Below are 20,766 nucleotides of genomic sequence, written 5' to 3' on the forward strand. Positions count from 1 at the left end.
TCTCAAGAGCCTTCTCCAACACCAGAGTTCAAAAGCATCAATTCTTCGGCGCTCGGCCTTCTTGATGGTCCAACTCTCACATCCATACATGACTACTGGAAAAAGCATAGCTTTGACTATTCACCTGATGTTATCAAACTCTAAAGTTCTTGCCAATCTGGTGGATGAAAAACATGCATCTTTTCGTCTGTTCACTGGCACACAGCTGCTGATGCTCGGTATCTATTTGGCGACTGAATGGTTGGATAGGTGATTGCATGAATGACGTCTACCCCTGGCCCACTAAAGGGACCAAGAGGGTCTCGCAGGATCCCAGATGGAAAACAAAGGTTGGGGCCCCACCCCTTCTCGAGCCCGCCCCCGCCCCGCCCCGGGCCCCGCCCCCTCCCGCTCGGTGCTCCCATTGGTGGGAGTGAGAGGGGCTGACCGACGGGAGGGGCGGGGCCGGGCCCGGGGCGGGGAGCTGCAGCCCGCGGAGCCTCCCGCCGGGCCGGGCTGGGGTCGCGCTGGCCCGGACACCCCTCCCCGCCCGCCGCGGCCATGGTGGACGAGCGGAAGGACGGATCCTATGGTAGGAGTTGCCTCTGGCCCGCGTCCGCTTCTGATGAGTTGGGGGGCCTTGGGAAAGGGACATCCGAGATCTTAAACACCCGCGCTGCAGCTAAGGGCCTCCTCCTGCTTCCCGGCCTTGCATCCAGCTCTGCGCCGAGCCCACACCCCCTGCTCCCGCCTGGTCGCCCCGCGTCCCCTCTCGGGAGCCCCTGCTACCCCTCCGGGTGATCGGCGGGGAGGCATGGCGCATGCTCCGTCCGGGGAGGTCCCGTTATCTGGGCGGCTCGGATGCAGGGCGGGGGAGGGGAGGCACTGCGATCGGGGCTCAGAAAATGACCAGGCCCCCAGCCTCCCCCCAGATCCTCCTCCTCTTCCAATTCCCTTCCTCCACTTCTTCCTCCGGCTCACACGCCCTTAGAAGTAGCCGTCTTGGGCTTTCGGTCAGATGGGGAAACTGAGGCAGGGCTCGGTGGACTCAATCCTGGGATGGGAACACATAGGGTCTCGCCCGCCGTCTGGGAAGGGCGGAAACAGGGGCGCCGCCGGCGAAGGGGCAGGAAGGAAGCAGGAAACAATTGAGAAACTTTCCCCGCCCTGTGCCAGCGGCCGGGGGGCTTGCTTGCCTTTGGAGGGGGTCCCCGAGACAGGTACCCGCTCCCGTCACCCTCTGAGAGCGGCCTTAGCCTCTGGGTCCGTGGGATGGGGCAATGATGAGGCTTCCTCCCCACCCACGCCCTGTGGTGCTTCCCTTCCCCGGTTTCCCAGGGAGGGGTGGGTAGTCCTCAGTTTCTCTTTTCTCTTCTCCATTTTTGGGTCCCCAGGGCCCAGCTGGTCACACGCCCCACGTGGCACTGCCCTGGGGTAAAGGGGCCCTGCCACCTCTCGTGTGACTGAAACTTCCTGGAAACTGTGAGACCCAAGGGCCTTGGGGAGGGGGCCGGAAACCACTCAAAAATAATCAAGAAAAACAAGCCGAGTAGAGCTGTGCCTCCCTCCCCTCAGGGACTGTGGCCTCCAGAGGCTGCAAAGACTGACAAATAGAGGAGGCTCTCCCTGCCCAGCCCAGCCAAGAGCCTGGCAGCTGCCCAGCCCCTCCCTCCCCTGCTTGAAGCTGGCAGCCCCGACCTCCTGAGGGGCCCCCTCACTCTTGGTTTTGGCCCAAGCCCCAGACCCCATGGCTGCCCAGTGCTGTGTGTCCCTTGGGTGTGGCTGGCGTTTTCTGATCTGGAATTCTCCACCTGGGGTCCTGCCTGTCTGTGGGCAGTGCCTTTGGTATCTTTGGTCTCTGGGAGGCGAGCCTGGGGACAGAGGGGACAATAATGTGATTCACTCGGTATTTGGCCAAAGGGAGCCAGCCATAGACCTGCCAGGACCACACTGGAGACAGGGGACTTATGTGTCCAACAGACCTTGTGCTGGGCATTAGAAGCACATTCCATCGACAAGTATGTATTGAGCATCCTTTTTTCAGGCAGTGTCTAGACACAGAATACAGCAGTGAACAGAGTGGAAAAATTCTTACATAAATAAGTAATTTTAGGTTGTTGTATGCGTTGTGAGGCAATGAACTGGATATTGTGTGTGTCTGTCTGTCTGTCTGTGTGTGTCTGTGTGTATTGGGGGCAGAATCATCTGGGATTATTTCAGGTGACCAATGGCTGGGGATTGAGCCAGCCATGGGAAGATTTAAGCAAAGTGTGGTCCAGGCAGAGGGAACAGCAAACTAACCACACAGTTGCTCCATGATTTCTCTCTATGAGGTCTAGGAAAGTATGAGATGGAGACTTCAGAATGAGAGACAGGTCTTGCAGCCAGGCCTGCACCTCCTCCAGAGGGGCCACAGGCTTTGACTCCTTGAAGTGGCTGCGCAGGGTGGGGGTGATGATGGGGATATCTTGCTTAGTTTGTAAGTAGTTCATTCTCATCAGAACCAAAAATCTAGGGTCCTCGCACTGCCCTGTGAAGTCCCTGCCAGAAAACAGGGAGATTTCCCTTGGGAAAGTGTTCTTTGGAAAGAGCGGGTCCCCTATACTTCCCTTGTACTCTGACGTCTTCCTATTAGTCACTGTGAATTTAGGGGGTGATGTCAGACCAACGGAGGCTCCAATCCTGGTTGGTTCTGATACATACAAGCTGTGGGGCTGTAGGTGAGTTGGTGACCTCTCTGAGACTCGGTATTTTCATCAGTAGGGCTGGGAAGACTGTACCGGCAGGTGAAAAGTGCTTTGCACAGTGGCTGGTTATCTGGAGAAACTCAGGATGCCTCTGGGACCGGTGATCCTGAGGACATGGGTTTTTCTACGAGCTGATGTGGAAGCAACCCTCTTTGTCAGGGTATATACTTGGATAACACTGGGCAGGACAGAAAGCTTCCTCTCTATTACACATCATATCTAGAGGAAGGCAGCATCTCTGAGGAAGCCAGGAAATGGCTCCTGGCCCTGACGGATGTCAGCAAGGCTCACTGCTGTCCTTTCCAACTCACCCTTGGCATGAGCAGCCTGGAAAAATATTCTAGAACCTAAAACAATATACTCTGATGGGGGTGCGGGACTGAGAAAGAAGTCACAGGGCTTGTTTTTTTGTTTGTTTGTTTTGTTTGGCCGAGCTGCAAGGCAGGTGGGATTTTAGTTCCCCGACCAAGGATTGAACCTATACCCCCTGCATTGGAAGCACAGAGTTTTGACCACCGGACTGCCAAGGAAGGGTGCCCATGGCATTTGTTTTAAAAGCAGGTTCCAAGGCCCCTTTCGCTAGAGAGTTCAACTCAGCCAGTAGGAGGGCTCTGGCATCTGAGCTTTTAAAAAATATGGTTGGGAGAGGTTATTGTTAATTACAACTTTTTTGGAGGAAGTGATAATACATTCACATGGTTCAAGAGACAAAAGATGCAAGCTTTATTAAGAAAAATATTCCTCTTCTCCATTACCCCCACATCACACTTCCTTCATGCATCCGTGTTACAAAATCTTGTGTTTTCTTCCAGACAGAGTCTAGGCTTAGGACTTCACATGCAGTTATATACAAATTCTTTAATTAGTGGTTTTTTAAATCCCTTTTTACAGAAATGTCAGCTAGCTTCATGAGTCAGGAAGACATGTCTGATTTGAAAGCATCCACGGTGTCTGGCACATAGCACATACTAGGTGCTCAACAAATATTTGTTGAATGAAAGGTGTTTTATATTGTGTTCCTGTTCTACATTGTATTCCTAGAAATCCTGCTTAATTGTTGTTGATGGTGGCAACAAGTTGTGTATTTGTGGGTGGACCCCTTATATTGAACAAATCAAGGGGACTATTTTAAACTTTTTTTTTTTAAGATGAAATTTTATTTTTATTTATTTATATTTGGGCCATGTTTACAGCTTGCAGGATCTCAGTTCCCGGACCATGGACTGAACTCGGGCCATGGCATTGACTGCACTGAATCCTAACCCCTAGGACATCGGGAACTCCCTAAAATTTCATTGAGGTTGAAAATCCATACCTAATAGGGTACAGATCCTAAATGTATGAGGCTCCAGGAGTCTTCATAGGTAACCAGCACCCAGATCAGGTGAAAAATATGATCATCTCCCAGAATCTCCTCATGCCCAAGGAAGGCTTATCATCATTAATTAACAAAATTTTTTTGGTAAAATACATAGCATGAAATTTACAATCAAAACCATTTTTAAGGGTTCAGCTCAGTAGTGTCAAGTATTGCTATTTATATTGTTGACTGCGACCTGTTTTTGTAAAGCGAATGGACTAAGAGTGGTGCTGGTTTAGTCTCTAAGTCGTGTCCAGTGCTTGCAACCCCATAGACTGTAGCCAGCCAGGCTCTTCTGTCCATGGGATTCTCCAGGCAAGAATACTGGAGTGGGGACCTTCCTGGTGGTCCAGAGGCTCAGACTCCATGTTCCCAGTTTAGGAGGCCTGGGTTCAATCCCTGGTCAGGGAACTAGATCCCACATGCCGCAACTAAGAGTTCATAAGCCCCAACTAAAGATCCTGCCTGCCACAAGCAATGAAGATCAAAGATCTTGCAACTAAGAGCCAGCACAACCAAATAAATAAATATTAAAAATAATAATAATAAAAGAATACTGGAGTGGATTGCCATTTCCTTCTCCAGGGTATCTTCCCAACCCAGGAATCAAACCTTGCCTTGCTGGCAGATTCTTTACCAACTGAGCTACAAGGGAAGCCCAAGGACTAAGAATGGCTCTTACATTTTTAAATGGTTCTTCAAAGAAGAAGAATATGTTAGAGAGGTGATATACGGACCAAAAAGACTAAAATCTTTAACACCTTGCCTTAGGAAAAAATGTGCATATCTCTGATAAGAACCTTCTGTCAAAAAAAAAAAAAAAAAAAAAGAACCTTCTTTCCTGAGAAGGAAGTTCTCTCCTGCCCCTCCCCAGTCAGTCCCCAATGGGAGAATTTTCATTATTTTGACCACACCAGGTGGCCTGCGGGATCTTAGTTCCCTGACCAGGGAATAGAACCTAGGGCCCTGCAGTGAAAATGCCAAGTCCTAACCACTGGACCACCAGGAAACTCCCAAGGAGGATTATTTTAAAATAGGATTTAAAACTCATATAACAAAATTAATGTATTCTGTCTACTGGGGTGGGGAGGGCTGAAAATTAAAAATAAGCCCTTAACCGCACAGAATATTTTAGGTTTCTAAGTGAAAGAACTCTTCATATGCTCTCAGCTCACTGTCCTTGCCCGGGAGGCAAGGCAGCCAGAAAGACTTTCCAGAGCTTAGACTGTTTATTTCTGTGTGTATGTGTGGCATCTGTATCTTTTTAAAGCTCCTCAGGCTGGTTTCATGAGAAAAGGCACCCTTCCTAGGATGGGCTACTATGTTGCCTTGTAAGATGAAGTAGGTCTAACCTTGCTGATGGGGTTACAATGTCTAAATATGTTAGGTTGTGAAACAGCAAAGTGGGGAATGGGGTGTGTAAGGAAACAAGGGGAGTGAAGAATAAGGGATAAATATAGCTAGAAATCTGCTTGGGTATGTGGCCTGTGGACAGTGTCCAGAAGGGAAGCCAGTGAGAGGAACTGCCCTCTGCCCCCCAGAGAGGAAGTAATGGCTCTAGGCCAGGGATAAGAGGGAGAGTGGTTTTCCCTTTTTTTTTTTTTTAAATGATTTATTTATTAAAAAAAAATTGTGCTGGGTCTTTATCGCTGCCCACTGGCTTTCTCGAGTTGCAGCAAATGGGCACTATTCTCTGTTGTGGTGCATGGCCTTCTCAGTGCGGCGGCTTCTCGTGCTGCGGGGCTCAGGCTGAGTGTAGAGGCTTCAGGAGTTGCAGCACGTGGGCTCGGTAGTCGTGGAGCCGGGCTTAGTTGCTCCGAGGCGTGTGGGATCTTCCCGGACCAAGGATCGAACCTGTGTCTCCTGCATTGAGAGGCGGGTTCTAATCCACTGTACCACCCGGGAAGTCCAAGAGTGATTTTTCTTAGTCTCAAGGCTCCCTGAAGTTTTTTTTTTTTTTTAACAGGTTCGAAACTTCCTTCAGCAAACATTTATTGTGCAGGGACCATGGACCAGGTTTTGTCCTAGACTCTGGAGACCCAGCCCTTGTCCAGCTGACCTTGTCAAGGGACCCGCAGATACAATACTAAGACAATGGAGAAAATTCTCCATTCAGAGAAGGGCTCTGGAGAAAAGTTTATCAGGAAGGAGGGAGGGCAGTGATCTATTGGGCCTGGAGGCAGGGTTTAAAATTTCAAATAGAAACAGGTCATTCTTCAGAGGTCACCAGAGGCAAAAGAAAGGGAGCCCTGTAGAACTTCTCAGGCCATCTCAGGCCATAGGCAAGGCTTATGCAAAGGCCCCGGGGCTGGTCTCATGTTTCTAGAAGGAGCAATCAAGAGGGCCTGTGGCTGGAGTGAATAGATAAAAGGGTAGCTTAGGAAGAGGTGAAGGAAGAGAGGGAGTGGGCCGAGTGTATAGGGCTTTGTGGACCATGGGAGGAGTTGGGCCTCTGTTTCCACTTGTTTGTATTTATTTATTTATTTTTGGCTGTGCTGGGTCTTTGTTGCTGTGCGGGCTTTTCTCTACTTGCTGTCGTTGCAGGACAGGGGCTTCTCGCTGCAACGGCTTCTCTTGTTGCAGAACACGGGCTCTAGGGCTCAGATTTCAGTAGTTGTGGCATACGGACTCACTAGTTGTTGTTTCTGGGCTGTAAAGCACAGGCTCAGTAGTTGCGGCTCTCAGGCTCAGCTGCTCTGTGACATGTGGGATCCTCCTGAATCAGGGATCGAACCCAGCCGCCAGGGAAGCCCTGTTTGCTTCTGCTGTTACTGTTGTTTTTGGCTGCACAGTGTAGCTTGAGGGCTTCCCCGGTAGCTCAGTGGTGAAGAATCCACCTGCCACTGCAAAAAGACCTTCTTTCAAGGTCTTTCAGGTTCAATCCCTGGGTTGGGAAGATCCCCTGGAGAAGGAAATGGCAGCCCACTCCAGTATTCTTGCCTGGGAAATCCCATGGACAGAGGCGCCTGGCAGGCTACAGTCCACGGGGTCACAGAGTCAGACATGACTTAGCCAACTAAACCATATATGTACAACTGAATCACTCTGCTGTACACCTAAAAATAACACAGCACTGTAAATCAACTATACTCCAATATAAAATAAAAATTGAGGGAATTGCTTGGTACTATTGTTGTGAATGGAGCACAGGCTCTAAGCGCACAGGCTCCAGTAGTTACAGCACATAGGCTCAATAGTTAGGACTCCACATTTTCATTGCCAAGGGCCTGGTTTCCATTCCCTGGTCAGGGAACTAAGATCCCACCAGCCTTAAGGTGCAACAAAAAAAAAGAAATAGGTTTAAAGGAAAAGAAAGAAGAGCATGGTATCAGGAGCAGAGCTCAAAATTTCAGTTCTTGCTGGCTCCGTGTCCGTCGGACAAGTCAGGAAGCATCATTGTGTCTACTTCATTGTACAATATACCCTCAGGTCAGGAAGATCCCCTGGAGGAAGGCACGGTGACCCATTCCAGTAGTCTTGCCTGGAGAATCCCATGATCAGAGGAGCCTGACCGGCTACAGTCCATGGGATCGCAAAACAGTCAGAGACAATTGAGCCACTAAGAACAGCATTGCACATACCCTCAGAGCCTTGCTATAAGGATTTTTTTTTTTTTTTTTGACCACAAGGCATGTGGGATCCTAGTTTCCCTACCAGGGATCAAACGCACACCCCCTGCAGTGGAAGCACAGAGTCTTAACCAATGAGCCACCAGGAAAGTCCTTCATCATAAGGATTAAATGAGTTCCTAAAGCTTCGCTGCTGGCTCATTGGTAAAGAATTCACCTGCCAATGCAGGAGACACAGGTTCAATCCCTGATCCGGGAAGACCCCATGTACTGAGGAGCACCTCAACCCATGTGTCACAACTGTTGAGCCTGTGCTCTCGTCCCCGGTAGCCACAGCTATCCTGAAGCCTGTGCTCCACCAGAGAAGCCGCTGCAATGAGAAGCCCATAGCACAGCACCTAGAGAGTAGCTCTCGCTCACTGCAACTAGAGAAAAGCTTGTGCAGCAACGAAGACCCAGCATAGCTAAAAATAAATAAATAAAATATTAAAGTGAGTTCCTAGAAGGAAATTTCTGTTTTGATGCCTAGCACACAGTAGGTGCTCAGTCTTTTGCTCCTAGCATTGTGGTCAGTAGACTCACTTCTAGTTTTCCTACCCAGCTGCTGTCTTGAAATATTTGTCATGGGGACTTGTCTGGGCAGCTGGGATGTCCATTACCCAGGCAGAGGTTTCCGGGAAGGCAGGGGAGGGCAGGCCTGGCTGTGTGGGTGAGGCCTTGGGGACTTGGCTTGTCTCCAGAAGCTACAAGGGCTGGGTGGCACTTGATGTCCTGGCACTAGAATTGTGGCTGGGCAGTCTGTTCCCTTATCTCCTACACCCACTGAACTGGGTGGGTTGGCCCTTATGCCCAGCAAGGGAGGGACCCAACAGCCGCTTCTCCTCCTGGAGCCTGATCTAACGGTTTGACTTTCCCATGCCTTCTCCCCTACCACAGTCGCATTTTTAGCTCTGCCTCTCCCAGTACCTGCCCCCAAAAGGCCTGGGTTGGAGCCAGAGGAGCCTTGGTTTGATTCCGAGTCCCATTCCTCATCAGCTATGCAGTCTGAGCACATGGCCTCTGTTTGCCCCCTCTGTCAAATAGTACCACGTTCCTGGCTAGCAACTTTTTTGGTGCCATGTGGCATGTGGGATCTTAGTTCCCTGACCAGAGATCGAATCTGTGCCCCCCTGCAGTGGAAGCTCAGAATCTTAACCACTGGGCCACCAGGCAAGTCCCTAGTTAGCTGTTCTTTTCTTTTTTTTAATATAAATTTTTAAAGTTATTTTTGGCTGTCCTGGGTCCTCGTTGCGGAGTGGGCCTTCTCTAGTTGCGGTGAGCAGGGGCCACTGTGCTGTGGTGCTGCGACTTCTTTTGCAGTGACTTTTCTTGCTGCAGAACACAGACCTGTAGGCAGGAGGACTTCAGTAGCTGCGGTGCACGGGCTTAGTTGCTCTGCAACATGTGGGATCCTCCTGGATCAGAGATCGAACCCATGTCTCCTGCATTGGCACGTAGATTCTTTACCACTGAGCCACCAGGGAAGCCCCTGCTAAGTGCTTTTTGACCATCATGCCCGGGCCACACCTACCAGCAAATGCACGTGTGAGCCCCATTCTCTACACAGGAAAACAGCAGACTGCAAAGGGAAAGGGCTTGTCAATTTCCCCACCTGTATTGCCGGGGAATGAAAGACGTGCCTTGACCACTGTCTACCATTATAAGCAGAGCACACACAACACATGTTGGGCCTAGAGATCAGGGGGCAGTGAACTTCTGTAAAGGTCCAGAGAGTGAATGTTTTCACATACAGTCTATGACTGCTACTCTAATCTGCCATAGATAGCAGACAACACAAAGCAAGCAGCCACTGGCCATATGAAAATGAAAGAGAATGGCCGTGTGCCAAGCAAACTTGAGTTGTAGTTGGTGACATTTTAATTTTTAAAAATTTTCTTTCTTTCTTTACTTTTGGTTGTGCTGGGTCTTTGTAGCTGCCCTCGGGCTTTCTCTAATTGTGGCCACTGGGGGCCACTCTTCTGTGTGGTGTTTGGGCTTCTCATTGTGATAGCTCCTCTTGTTTCGGAGTCAGGGCTTTAGAGCTGGGGGGCTTCAGCAGTTGTGGCTCCCAGACTCTAGAGCACAGGCTCAGTAGTTGTGGAGCTCAGGCTTAGGTGCTCTGAGGCATGTGAGATCTTCCCTGATCAGGGATTGCACTTGTGTCCCCTGCATTGGCAGATGGATTCTTCTCCACCGTACCACCAGGAAAATCTGCTGATATTCAAATTTAATGTGACAAAGTAGTCTCCTTGTGATGTTTGTCAGCCACTTGAAAACAAAAAGACCATTCTTAGCCCTGAACCATATGAAAACATGGTGAACTGATTTGCCCAATGAGGGACGGATGGTTTGACAACTCCTGCCCTAAATGGTTAAGACATGAGGACTTCCCTGGCAGTCCAGTGGTTAAGACTCCACGCTTCCACTACAGGGGGTTTGGGTTCCATCGCTGGTTGGGGAACGCAGATCCCGCATGCAGCATGGTGTGACAAAAAGATAGTAAATATTATTCTTTTTAAAGTGTGGGAAAAAAAAAAAAGTGTGAAAAAAATGGTTAAGATGCCATAGTAGACAGAATAATAGCTACCCCCCACCCCGAAGATGTCCATGGACTTCCTAGGTGGCGCTAGTGGTAAAGAGCCTGCCCGCCAATGCCAGAACCCTGAATTGACAAGATCCCTAGGTTGGGAAGATCCCCAGGTGGGGAAGATCCCCTGAAAAAACGAAATGACAACCCTCTCTAGTATTCTTGCCTGGAGGATCCCATGAACAGTGGAGTCTGGTGGGCTATAGTCCATGGGGTCACAAAGGGTTGGACATGTCTGAAGCAACCTAGCACACATGCAAAGATGTCCATGTTCTGATTCCTGGAACCCTGTGGGCTTGCCTGGTGGCTCAGTGGTAAAGAATCTGCTTGCCAATGCAGGAGACTCGGATTTGATCTCTGGGCCAGGAAGAACCCCCTTGAGAAGGGAATGGCAACCTGAAGAATTCCATGCCCAAAGCAGTCTGGACAGGCTACAGTACGTAGGGTCACAAAGAATCTGACATGACTGAGCAACTAAACAACATGAATGTGTTACCTTTCACAGCAAAAGGGACTTTGCGGATGGGATTAAGTTTAGAATCTTGAGATGGGGAGATTATTCTCAGTTATCCAAATGGGCCCAAGGACAACAGTCCTCATAAAGAAAAGATGGAGGCAGGGGAGGCAGGGGAGGAGCTGCAGCAATGGAAATAGATGTAGGCTTGATGGGAATACTGGCTTTGAGGATGGAGGAGGAGGACATGAGCCAAAAAGCTGGAAAGAGGCGAGGAAACAGATTCTGAGAAACTGCAGAAGGAACATAGCCTGGCCAACACCCTGATTTTAGCTTAGTGAGATGCACTTTGAATCTTATCTCTAGAACTGTGATAATAAATTTGTGTGTGTTTTGTTTCCAAAACAAATCAAACAAATGATCCAAACGATCCAAATAATGAAGAAACAAACAAATGATCCAAAAAATGTGGATCATTTTTAAAGTCTTTATTAAATTTGTTACAATATTGCTTCTGTTTTATGTTTTGGTTTTTTTGGCTGTGAAGCCTGCTGGGTCCTAGCTCCCCAACCAGGGATCAAACCTACACTCGCTGCTCTGGAAGGTGAAGTCTTAACCAATAGACCACCAGGAAAGTCCCATAAATTTGTGTCTTGAGCCACCAAGTTGGTGGTAATTGCTTACAGCATCCAAAGGAAACACTAACTCAGTAGCTGGGTGGCCCAGCTCTGTTGCTCATCGTTTTTGTGGCCACTGACATGTTTTTCTCTGGGCCTCAGTTTCTGCATCTGTCAAATGGGAGTAGTGATGGAATCAACCTCACAGAATTGCTATAAGGGTGAACTCAGGTAAACCGTGTAACATTTTAGAAGACTGCCTGGCACACAGTAATATGGAGGCACTGGGGCGTTCTACTGTTCTTATTATCTTGCATCATCCTTGCAAAGATTCAGCAAGTTTCTGTCCTGCAGTGTTTGAATCAGGCTCAATTATCAAACCATTAGTATTCGCCTTGCCCCTCCCTCCACCCCACTTGGCTAATGTTAAAACAAGAGCTAATGGAACAGATCTGACGACAATACCAATTGTGCGTGCTCAGTTGCTTAGTTATGTCTGACTCTTTGTGACCTCGTGGTCTGTGGCCCACCAGGCTCCTCTGTCCATGGAATTTTTCAGGCGAGAATACTGGAGTGGGTTGCCATTTCCTTCTCCAGAGGATCTTCCTGATCCAAAGACTGAACCCATGTCTCCTCCATTTCCTGCCTTGTAGGTGGCTTCTTTACTGCTGAGCCATTGGGGAAGCCCCACAGTACCCATGTTCCCTCTTTTATTTCCTGAGCTGCCCACAAGGCAAGGCCCTGAGCCAAGGCCAAACCAGGTGCCTCTCTCTGCATCTTTAATTTCATCTTATGGAAGGATAACTCAAGTTGACACTGCAAGGCCATAGCCCACCTGTCCCATCCATGGCTACTGATTTCCCTGAGAGCTGAGACTTGCCCGCCTGTGCACCTTCCCCTCCCTAGCTTGGCCTCATAATGCTCCTGCTCAAACACCCTCAGTGGCTCCCACTCGCCCTTCAAAACTGGAGTAGGAACTGACCACTTGCTTCCCCCGCGTAAAGTGGGTTTTATATATATATATATGGGTGGTACTAGTGGTAAAGAATCAACCTGTCAATGAAAGAGATGCAAGAAATGTGGGTTCCATCCCTAAGTCAGGAAGATCCCATGGAGTAGGAAATGGCAACCTAATCTAGTATTTTTGCTTGGAAAATTTTATGGACAGAGGAACCTGGCAGGCTACCGTCCATGGGGCCACAGACAGTCGGACATGACTGAGCGACTGAACAGCAACATATATATATGTTGCTTCAGGTCTTAGTTGCAGCATGCAGGATCTTCTTTGTATCATGCTGGATATATTCCTTGTAACTCATGGACTCTCTAGTTATGGCTCTCTGACTTAGTTGCTGTAGAGCATGTGGGATCTTGGTTCCCTGACCAGGGATGGAACCCACGTCCTTTGCATTGCAAGGCAGATTCTTAACCACTGGACCACCAGGGAAGTCATATATATATAAATTTTTTTTTGGCTGCGTCAGGTGGCTTGTGGCATCTTGGTTCCCTGACCAGGAATTGAACCTGTGCCCCCTGCAGTGGAAGTATGCAATCTTAGCCACTGGACTGCCAGGGAAGTCCCAGCACCAGCTGTTCTCATCTGACTGTTTCCACTCTGCCGATCAGGCTGCCATTTGGCTGACATGAGAAAACTCCAGTGCTCCTTCCTCTCTCCCCCACCCACCTTACCAGTTTCACCTGCTCTCAGATGATAGAAATATGCTCTTTCATCTTCCCATCACACTTGTTGAAGTTTTGAGTTTTATATATTTGTATGCATGATTAATCTATGTGGAATTTGTTTTGCTGTGTGGTGGGAGTGGAATTTATTTTCTCCCTAACGCCTAGTCAAGGCAACTGACTGATTCATCCTTTCCCTGCCCACTGGATATTTATCATGTATTCAGTTCTTCTATGTGTAAACTTAGTGCAAATTAATTTTTTAAAATGCATGCATCTGGAAAACTCTAAGCTGTATTTTTTATTCTCAGTCTTAGCTATATGTATGTGAATAATATATTGCGGTTATTCATTGAACAAATCCTGAGTGCGTGTTCCATGCCAGGTGCAATGCTGAGTCCTGAGGACAGTGTTATGAAGAAAACAGAAATCCTCGCCCTTGTGCAGCCAGCAGACATGGAGAGAGACAGGAAACTGTCAATGTGTAAATACGTGATGTGGCAGGCGGTAAGACACAAAATAAAATAGGGTAACAGGAGCAGGGGAAAGGATGCTGTCTTAGATAGGATCATCAGAGAAAGCCTCTCTAAGGAGGTGATGTTTGAGGTTGAAAGAGGTGGAGCAGGACTTTCCCTGTGGTCCAGTGGCTAAGACTCCACACTCCCAATGTGGGGGTCCTGGGTTTGAGCCCTGGTCAAGGAACTAGATCCCATATGCTGCAACTAAGAGTTCACATGCCTCAACCACGACCTGGCACAGCCAAGTAAATAAATATAAAAAAAGAAATGTGGGGCCAAGTGGCTTTCTCAGGGAGGAGATCTCCAGGGAGAAGGAACAGCCTGTGCAAAGGCCCTGATGTAAGAACCATGCCCGGTGTGTTTATAATATAACAGGGGGACGAGGGCTCATGGTGGCCTGGTATGGGCAAGTCCACCATCCTTGGCAGCAGATACCCAGCCCAACTTCCCTTGGTTTTTCTTGTTGTTGTTGTTGTTTTGCTGGAATATTTTGGGGGTTGAAGTTCAAAAAGGAAACAAATATCTATACATGTCAATCTCTTCTCAAAAAAAATTTAACTTTCCACGTAAAAGGAATTGCTGTACTAGTGTCTGTCTCCTATTTAGAAATAGACAGTTCAATAGCAAATAGAGTTTTGTGACATTTTATGAATCCCTCGTGGTCACAACCTTTGATAAAAGTGAAAAAGTTTAAAAAAAAGTGTATAGTATAATGTCAGGCTTAGTCGCTCAGTCACGTCCAACTTGCGATCCTGTGGACTATAGACCACCAGGCTCCTCTGTCCATGGGATTTTCCAGGCAAGAATATTGGAGTGGATTGCCATTTGCCATTTCCTCCTCCAGGGGATCTTCCTGACCCAGGAATCGAACCTGGGTCTCCTGCATTGGCAGGCGGCTTCTTTACTGCTGAGCCACCTGGGACGCTGTAAACAGTATAACCCACAGTATAACCAGGAGGCCAATGAATGGAATGGAGAAGGAAAGGGGAGAGTGGGAGGGGCTAAGGGCAGGGAGGGGACAGCGCAGAGTGGGCACAGCCTCGTGGGCCATGGGGAGGACTTGGGCTTTGGCTCAGAGTGAGGTGGGAGCCACAGAGGGTTCAGGGCAGAGGAGGGACATACCCTGAATCGGGTGATCACTGCTTCCACTGGGCCCTACCAGGGAATGGGGGGGGGGACAAGTGTGAGAGCTCAGAAACCAGGGTGGAGACACCTGCACTCTTCAGGCAGGAAATGACAGCCATGTGACAGGGTGGGGGGCCGAGGAGTGGGTGAGAAGCTTTTGGATCCTGGAAGAGAAGTGCAAGGTTTCCGGCCTGAGCACCAGGAGGGCAGGGCAGCCTGGGGGACCATGGTGGTTTAATATAGCTGTGCTCAATGGGAGGTATGCCATGAGGCCCCTGTGTGGGGTGCTGAGGGGGGCACCTGTCACAGGGCTGTGCCCACATTTGAGCATCATCAGAGTGGAGCTGGAGTCTGCAGGAGTGTCCCCAGGGGACCTAGCACATCTGAAAGAGAAGAAGCTTCAGCCTGGGCACCGCTTGCCCTGGGCAGGGTGGGACCAGTTTGCCTTTGATTTGGCAGGGACCACGGGAACCACAGGGCTCCTTTGAGAGGCCTGGTCACCCAAGGGCATGGCTTGGAGCCTTGGGCCTCGCCTGTTTGCTGAAGCTTGTGGGCCAGGGGGCAAGTGGGGCCTTGACAGCTAGAAGCCACTGGGGAGGAGGTGACATTTCTTCTTTTTTTTTTTTCATTTGTTTATTTTTGGCTCCGCTGGGTCTTTGTTACTGTGTAGGCTTTTCTCTAGTTGTGGCAGGCAGGGGCTCCTCTCTAACAGCAGTGTGCCGGCTTCTCATTGTGGTGACTTCTCTTGTTCTAGAGCATGGGCTCTAGGGTGCACGGACTTCGGTAGTTGCGGCTCCTGGGCTCTGGAGCACAGGTGCAGAAGTTGTGGTGCTCAGCTTACTTGCTTCGAGGGGTGATCTTCCCAGACCAGGAATCAAACCTGCATCTCCCTCATTGGCAGGTGGATTATGTTTCTCTAGGGACAAGCTGAGTTGGTGACCAGACTCCCACCAGGGAGTACCTGACTTGGAGCAACAATTATTGAACACCAACTGTATATGACCACATTGATAACCCCATGCTGATTGTGTGCCCCACACTGGATATCTCTTCCTGTTGCCTACACTCCCATGCCAATTGTACCAGGCCATGTCACTTGTAGAGTTGATTGTAGTGTGACGTTTGCAGCTGGCCTTAAGGGCTGTTGGGAGAAGCAGTTTGAACAGGAACATGATCAAAGGAGCATACTGCGGATGTGGGGGTGGATGGTTGGGGCAGGGGGGTGTACCCTACCAGCTTTACAACTCCACCCTGGCCCTATACCCCACAATGATTAGATACCCTGATTGTATAGCTCTTGATGGGCTATATACTCCGTACCACCAGTACCCCATACCTACTGTATACCTCCGCATCATTTGGATACCCCTACACTGGCAATACAGTACATCTATGCCAACTGTATACTTGGTATCTATCCCATGCCTGGTCTTTGCCTGGTTTTTGTTTTATTTATTTATTTGGCTGTATAGAGTTTTAGTTTCAGCACTCAGGATCTTTCATCGAGGCACACAGACTCTAGCTGTGGCTCAAGAGTTCAGTAGTTGCAGCCAGTGGGCTTAGTTGCCCCGAGGGATGTGAGATCTTAGTTCTCTGACCAGGGATCAAACCCATGTCCCTTGCATTGCAAGGCAGATTCTTAACATCTGGACCACCAGGGAAGTCCCCATTGTGGCTGGTTTTGGTTTTATACTTTAGTCCCATTTCACAGATGAGGAAGTTGAGGCTCAGAGAACACAAGGCACTGACCTGAGTATTCTCTGGCTCAGATGGGGCAGGATCATTTGAGTCCAGGGTTACCCTGTATATGTCAGCTCCCCAAGACTGGGTTACACAAATGCCACTGTACCCAGGAGGCGCTCAATAAATGCATGTTCTTCAAAGCAAATGCTTCAGGATTATCAGCTGTAAGAGGGTGCAGGGATGGCGAGCTGATGTCTGTAGCCTTGGGGGCCACAAAGGAACCAGCAGGGAGCAGTACCAGACAGGGATGTGGCATGCAGAAGGCGAAGGGGCTGTCATTTCTAATTTGGGAGTTCTCAGGAGACATGGGTGTGGATTTCTATATGGACTGTCTCAATATTTAACTGTTGGCACTTACTCTTTAAAAAAAATGCACCCACAGGTTGGAGAGCATTCAGCCCAAATACTCTATAATTGGTTGCTTGGATTCAGCCGTCTGCCTGTTTTGGGGTGCTTGGCCAGACACGGATGCCTCAGTTTCCGTATCTGCAGAATGGGACAATTATTAGGTGCCTTCCAGGGTTGAGAGATGTTTTAAAGCTGTGTCGCCTCGTTGGGGGGGGCGGACGCTAGCCCAGGCTACTGGGTGAAGCCAGAGTTCCCTGGGGGGCGGGCCGGAGAGGGCTAAATCGGGTGGCGGTGAGTGGCAGGAGCAGCTGCCGCCCCGCCCCGCTCTCTCCTCCCTCTCTCCCTCCCTCCCTCCGTTTCTGGGTCCAGTCGGTCCGAGGCAGCCGCTCAGCTAGGGCCGGTCTGACCGGTTTGGGCCGTCCCGCCTTGCTCTTTGCTGGGAGGAGCCGCCGCCAGTCGGTCCCTCGGTGCCTCCCCTGGGGACGCCCGCGCGTCCGGACCGGAGGGCAGAGGGGGAGCGGCAGCGGGAGCAGGCGGGCGCCGTCGGGCCGGGCGCCCGCAGGGATGGGGAAGGAGCAGCAGCTTTATTACGGGAAGCACGGTAGGCAGCGCCCCCCTCCGCGCCAGCCTGGCAACTTGGAGGGGCAGCGGGAAGACCCAGGGTAGAGGGGATGAGGGGAGCGCGGAAGGGCAGATCTCAGCCTGTACCCGCCCCGCCTCCGCATCACCTGCCAGCACCCCTCACCCCCGAGGCCCACCCGGAGGTCCCTCCAGAACTCCCGCATCCCAGAGGTCTGTCCTCGTAGCCTGCTTCTCCAGATCCCATTTTTGGATCCTCCCCCTTCCACCGGACTCCCGGGCGGCCCCTTTTTAGCCCCCCTCCCAGTCCTCCCAGTGAGTGGTCGCCAGGTGATAAATCGGGCAGTTCACGGAAAATCCACAGTTATCTCTGAATCTTACTCCTCCGTGGCTAGAGACATCTCTGAGGACATCTTGGGGAAGGGTGGTCTGCTAGCTTCATCTTGGACTACTCGGCTCAATCTTTCTGATTTTCAGGAACACCGCAGAAGTATGACCCCGCCTTCAAAGGACCCATTTACAACAGGTAAGGGGTCTGGGTTCCTGGGAGGGGAGGGGTGTCAGCTAACATTGTTTCCGCCCCTGTTTCTTTACACCCACACCCACATCTGTTCTCCAACAAAGTGGTGATACGTATTTGCAACTTAGAGATAAAAGAGTGGTAAAAGAATGATAAAGGAATTTTCTTCACCTATAGAGAGTCTTTACAAATGCATTTTTTCCAATTCAGGCAAAAGACTGGAACAGACCATTTAATAGAACCAGAAACACTATAGACAGTGGAGTTATGGAGAAATGCTCAAACTCACTGGAAAGTAAAGGAATGTAATGTAAAACAGGAACCAAATAGAGTTTCCCCCTCACAGGTTAGCAGAGGTTAAAAATAGACACACTAGGGTATGCACAAGTAGGAATATAATATTGTACACATGAAAATTACATAGTGTTTTAAAGCACTGTTACTTCAATTTAAAAAAAAAGATTGACACATATTCTGCTCTGAAACTAATTGATACAGTCTTTTTTGGAGGGAATTAGGAAATATGACATTTAAAAAACATGTACAGCTCTTCATTCCGGAAATTAAAATGATGTGAAAAAATTTCTCTCCGTAAACCTTGCCTGTACTGTGCTTAGTCGCTCAGTCGTGTCTGACTCTTTTCCACCCCATGGACTATAGCCCGCCCGGCTCCTCTATCCATGGGGATTCTCCAGGCGGGAAGACTGGAGTGGGTTGCCATGCCCTCCTCAAGGGGATCTTTAGAACCCAGGGATCAAACCCAGGTCTTCCGAATTGCAGGCAGATTCTTTACCAGCTGAGCTACCAGGGAAGCCCAAACCTTACCTGTGTGTGTTAGTTGCTCAGCAGTGTCTGACTTTTTGCGACCCCCTGGACTGGGTCTCACCAGGCTCTTCTGTTCATGGGATTCTCCAGGTAAGAATCCTGGAGTGAGTTGCCATTCCCTTCTCCACAAACCTTGCCTAGATGGGCAAAAACCAACAATCTGAGTTGCATCTCTGGGAACTAGTTAGATACATTACAGTGCATCCTTAGGTTATTTTGTTACACAGCTTCTAAAATGTACAAGAGCCTTTCTGAGTCCTCACATGGATCCCTCTCAATATAATAGTGAAAAAAGCAATACACAAACTGTGGGTGTATCATAATCATGCCTGGATTAACCAAAAAAACTTTTTTTGGAAAACATTTGTACCAGTAAATAAAAAAACTCACAAGAAATCATTAACAGAGGTTTCTCATGGAGAAGGGGATTATGTGGGAGGTAGTTCTTAATTAACTACATCCCTGTATGGTTTACATTTTATCACGTTCATATTTAATCTTATGATATTAAAAAATAGTTTAAGGTCTACTCTCTTAACAATTTTCGTAATTTATCATGCAACATTATATTTACCATGTTGTACATTATACCACTAGTAGTTATTTATCTTACAAATGGAAGCTTGTACCTTTTGAATACCTTCATCCAATGCCCCCTTCCACTTCCCAAACCCTACTTCTGGTAACCACATGTCTGATCTCTCTTTCTATGAATTAGTTTCTTTATTTTTGAAGTATAAGTGACCTACATCACTTAATTAATTCTGGGTGCATAACATAGTGATTCAGTATTTCTGTAATTGCAAACTGATCACCACAAAATAGCTTAAATTTTAAAAAACATTAGTCCATAATGCTGGTAAGGATGTAGCAAAATGGACATTTAATCAAAAGGGAGCTAAACAATGATGCAACCTGCTTTGAGGATAGTGTAGCATTAGGTATTAAAATTATTTTTTATTTTTTGTTTTTTAAAATTGAGTTATAATTAATAGACAATATTATATTAATTTCAGGTGAACAATGTAGTAATTTGATATTTTTATATGTTATGAAATGATCACTGCAGTAAGACCAGTTACCACCCTTTACCATACAGTGTTGTTAGAATGTTTTTGACTTCATTCCCTATGTGTATTACATTCCCATGACATTTATTTTGTGGTTGGAAGTTTGTACCTCTTCAGAAGTTTGTAACTTTTAATCCCCTTTACCTGTTTTGTCCATTTCCCCCACCCACCTCCACTCTCGAAAACCCCCGGTTTGTGCTCTGCATCTGTGAGTCTGTTTCTGTTTTGTTTCTTCATTTGTTTTGTTTTGTAGATTTTACATATAAGTGAAAGCATACATTATTTGTTTTTCTCTGTCTGACTTATTTCACTTAGCAGAATATCCTCCAGGTCTGTTGCATGTTGTGCAAGTGGCAAGATTTCTTTCTTTATGGAGGGCTGAGTAATATTCCAGGGCTACCAGGTGGCTCAGCAGTAAAGAATGCACCTACAAAAATAACAGATATTAAAAAAAAAAAAAAGATAAAATTTTAAAGAAGAGAGAAAGTATCCACCTATAATGTAGGAGATGTGGGTTCAATCCCTGGGTTGAGAAGATCCCCTAGAGAAGGGACTGGCAAGCGTCTCCAGTATTCTCGCCTGGAAAATTTCATGGACAGAGGACCCTGGCGGGCTAGGGTCCACAGGGTCGCCAAGCGTTGGACACAACTGAGCGACTGAATGAGCACGCACACAGACACGCACACAGGAGTAATATTCCATTGTATATGTATATGCCACATCTTTATCCACTCAGCTACGGATGGGCACTTAGGTTGCTTCCATATCTTGGCTATTGTCAATAGTGCTGCAGTGAAAGGCATTAATAGTTAAAATTCACAGCATTGGTACCACTCAGGAACGTGTGTCCCAATAACACATGGATGTGATACATTTACAAGGCAGACAGCGCTTCCCAGGTGGCTCAGAGGTAAAGAATCTACCTGCCAATGCAGGAGACTCGGGTTCAGTCCCTGGGTCGGGAAGATCCCCTGGAGGAAGAAATAGCAAACTATACCAGTATTTT

At 48.4% G+C, this 20,766-nt stretch overlaps 1 protein-coding gene across 3 annotated transcripts in view; it reads left to right on the top strand.

Annotated features, from left to right (window-relative positions):
• Nucleotides 1-437: 437 nt before the first annotated feature.
• SLC44A2 (solute carrier family 44 member 2 (CTL2 blood group)) overlaps nucleotides 438-20,766 on the top strand; it is a 31,835-nt gene continuing 11,506 nt past the window's right edge. The window contains exons 1-2 of one of the 3 annotated variants that reach the window (XM_065917775.1): nucleotides 438-571; nucleotides 17,823-17,871. In XM_065917775.1, the coding sequence (XP_065773847.1) occupies nucleotides 541-571; nucleotides 17,823-17,871 (80 nt within the window). In that variant the 5' untranslated portion in view covers nucleotides 438-540. Of the gene's footprint in view, nucleotides 572-17,171; nucleotides 17,368-17,822; nucleotides 17,872-20,766 lie in introns of those variants that run through there. The other 2 variants (XM_065917774.1, XM_065917776.1) reach the window with 2 other exon arrangements.

This window comes from Muntiacus reevesi, chromosome 1, assembly GCF_963930625.1.
Source record: "Muntiacus reevesi chromosome 1, mMunRee1.1, whole genome shotgun sequence".
Classification (NCBI taxonomy): domain Eukaryota; kingdom Metazoa; phylum Chordata; class Mammalia; order Artiodactyla; family Cervidae; genus Muntiacus; species Muntiacus reevesi.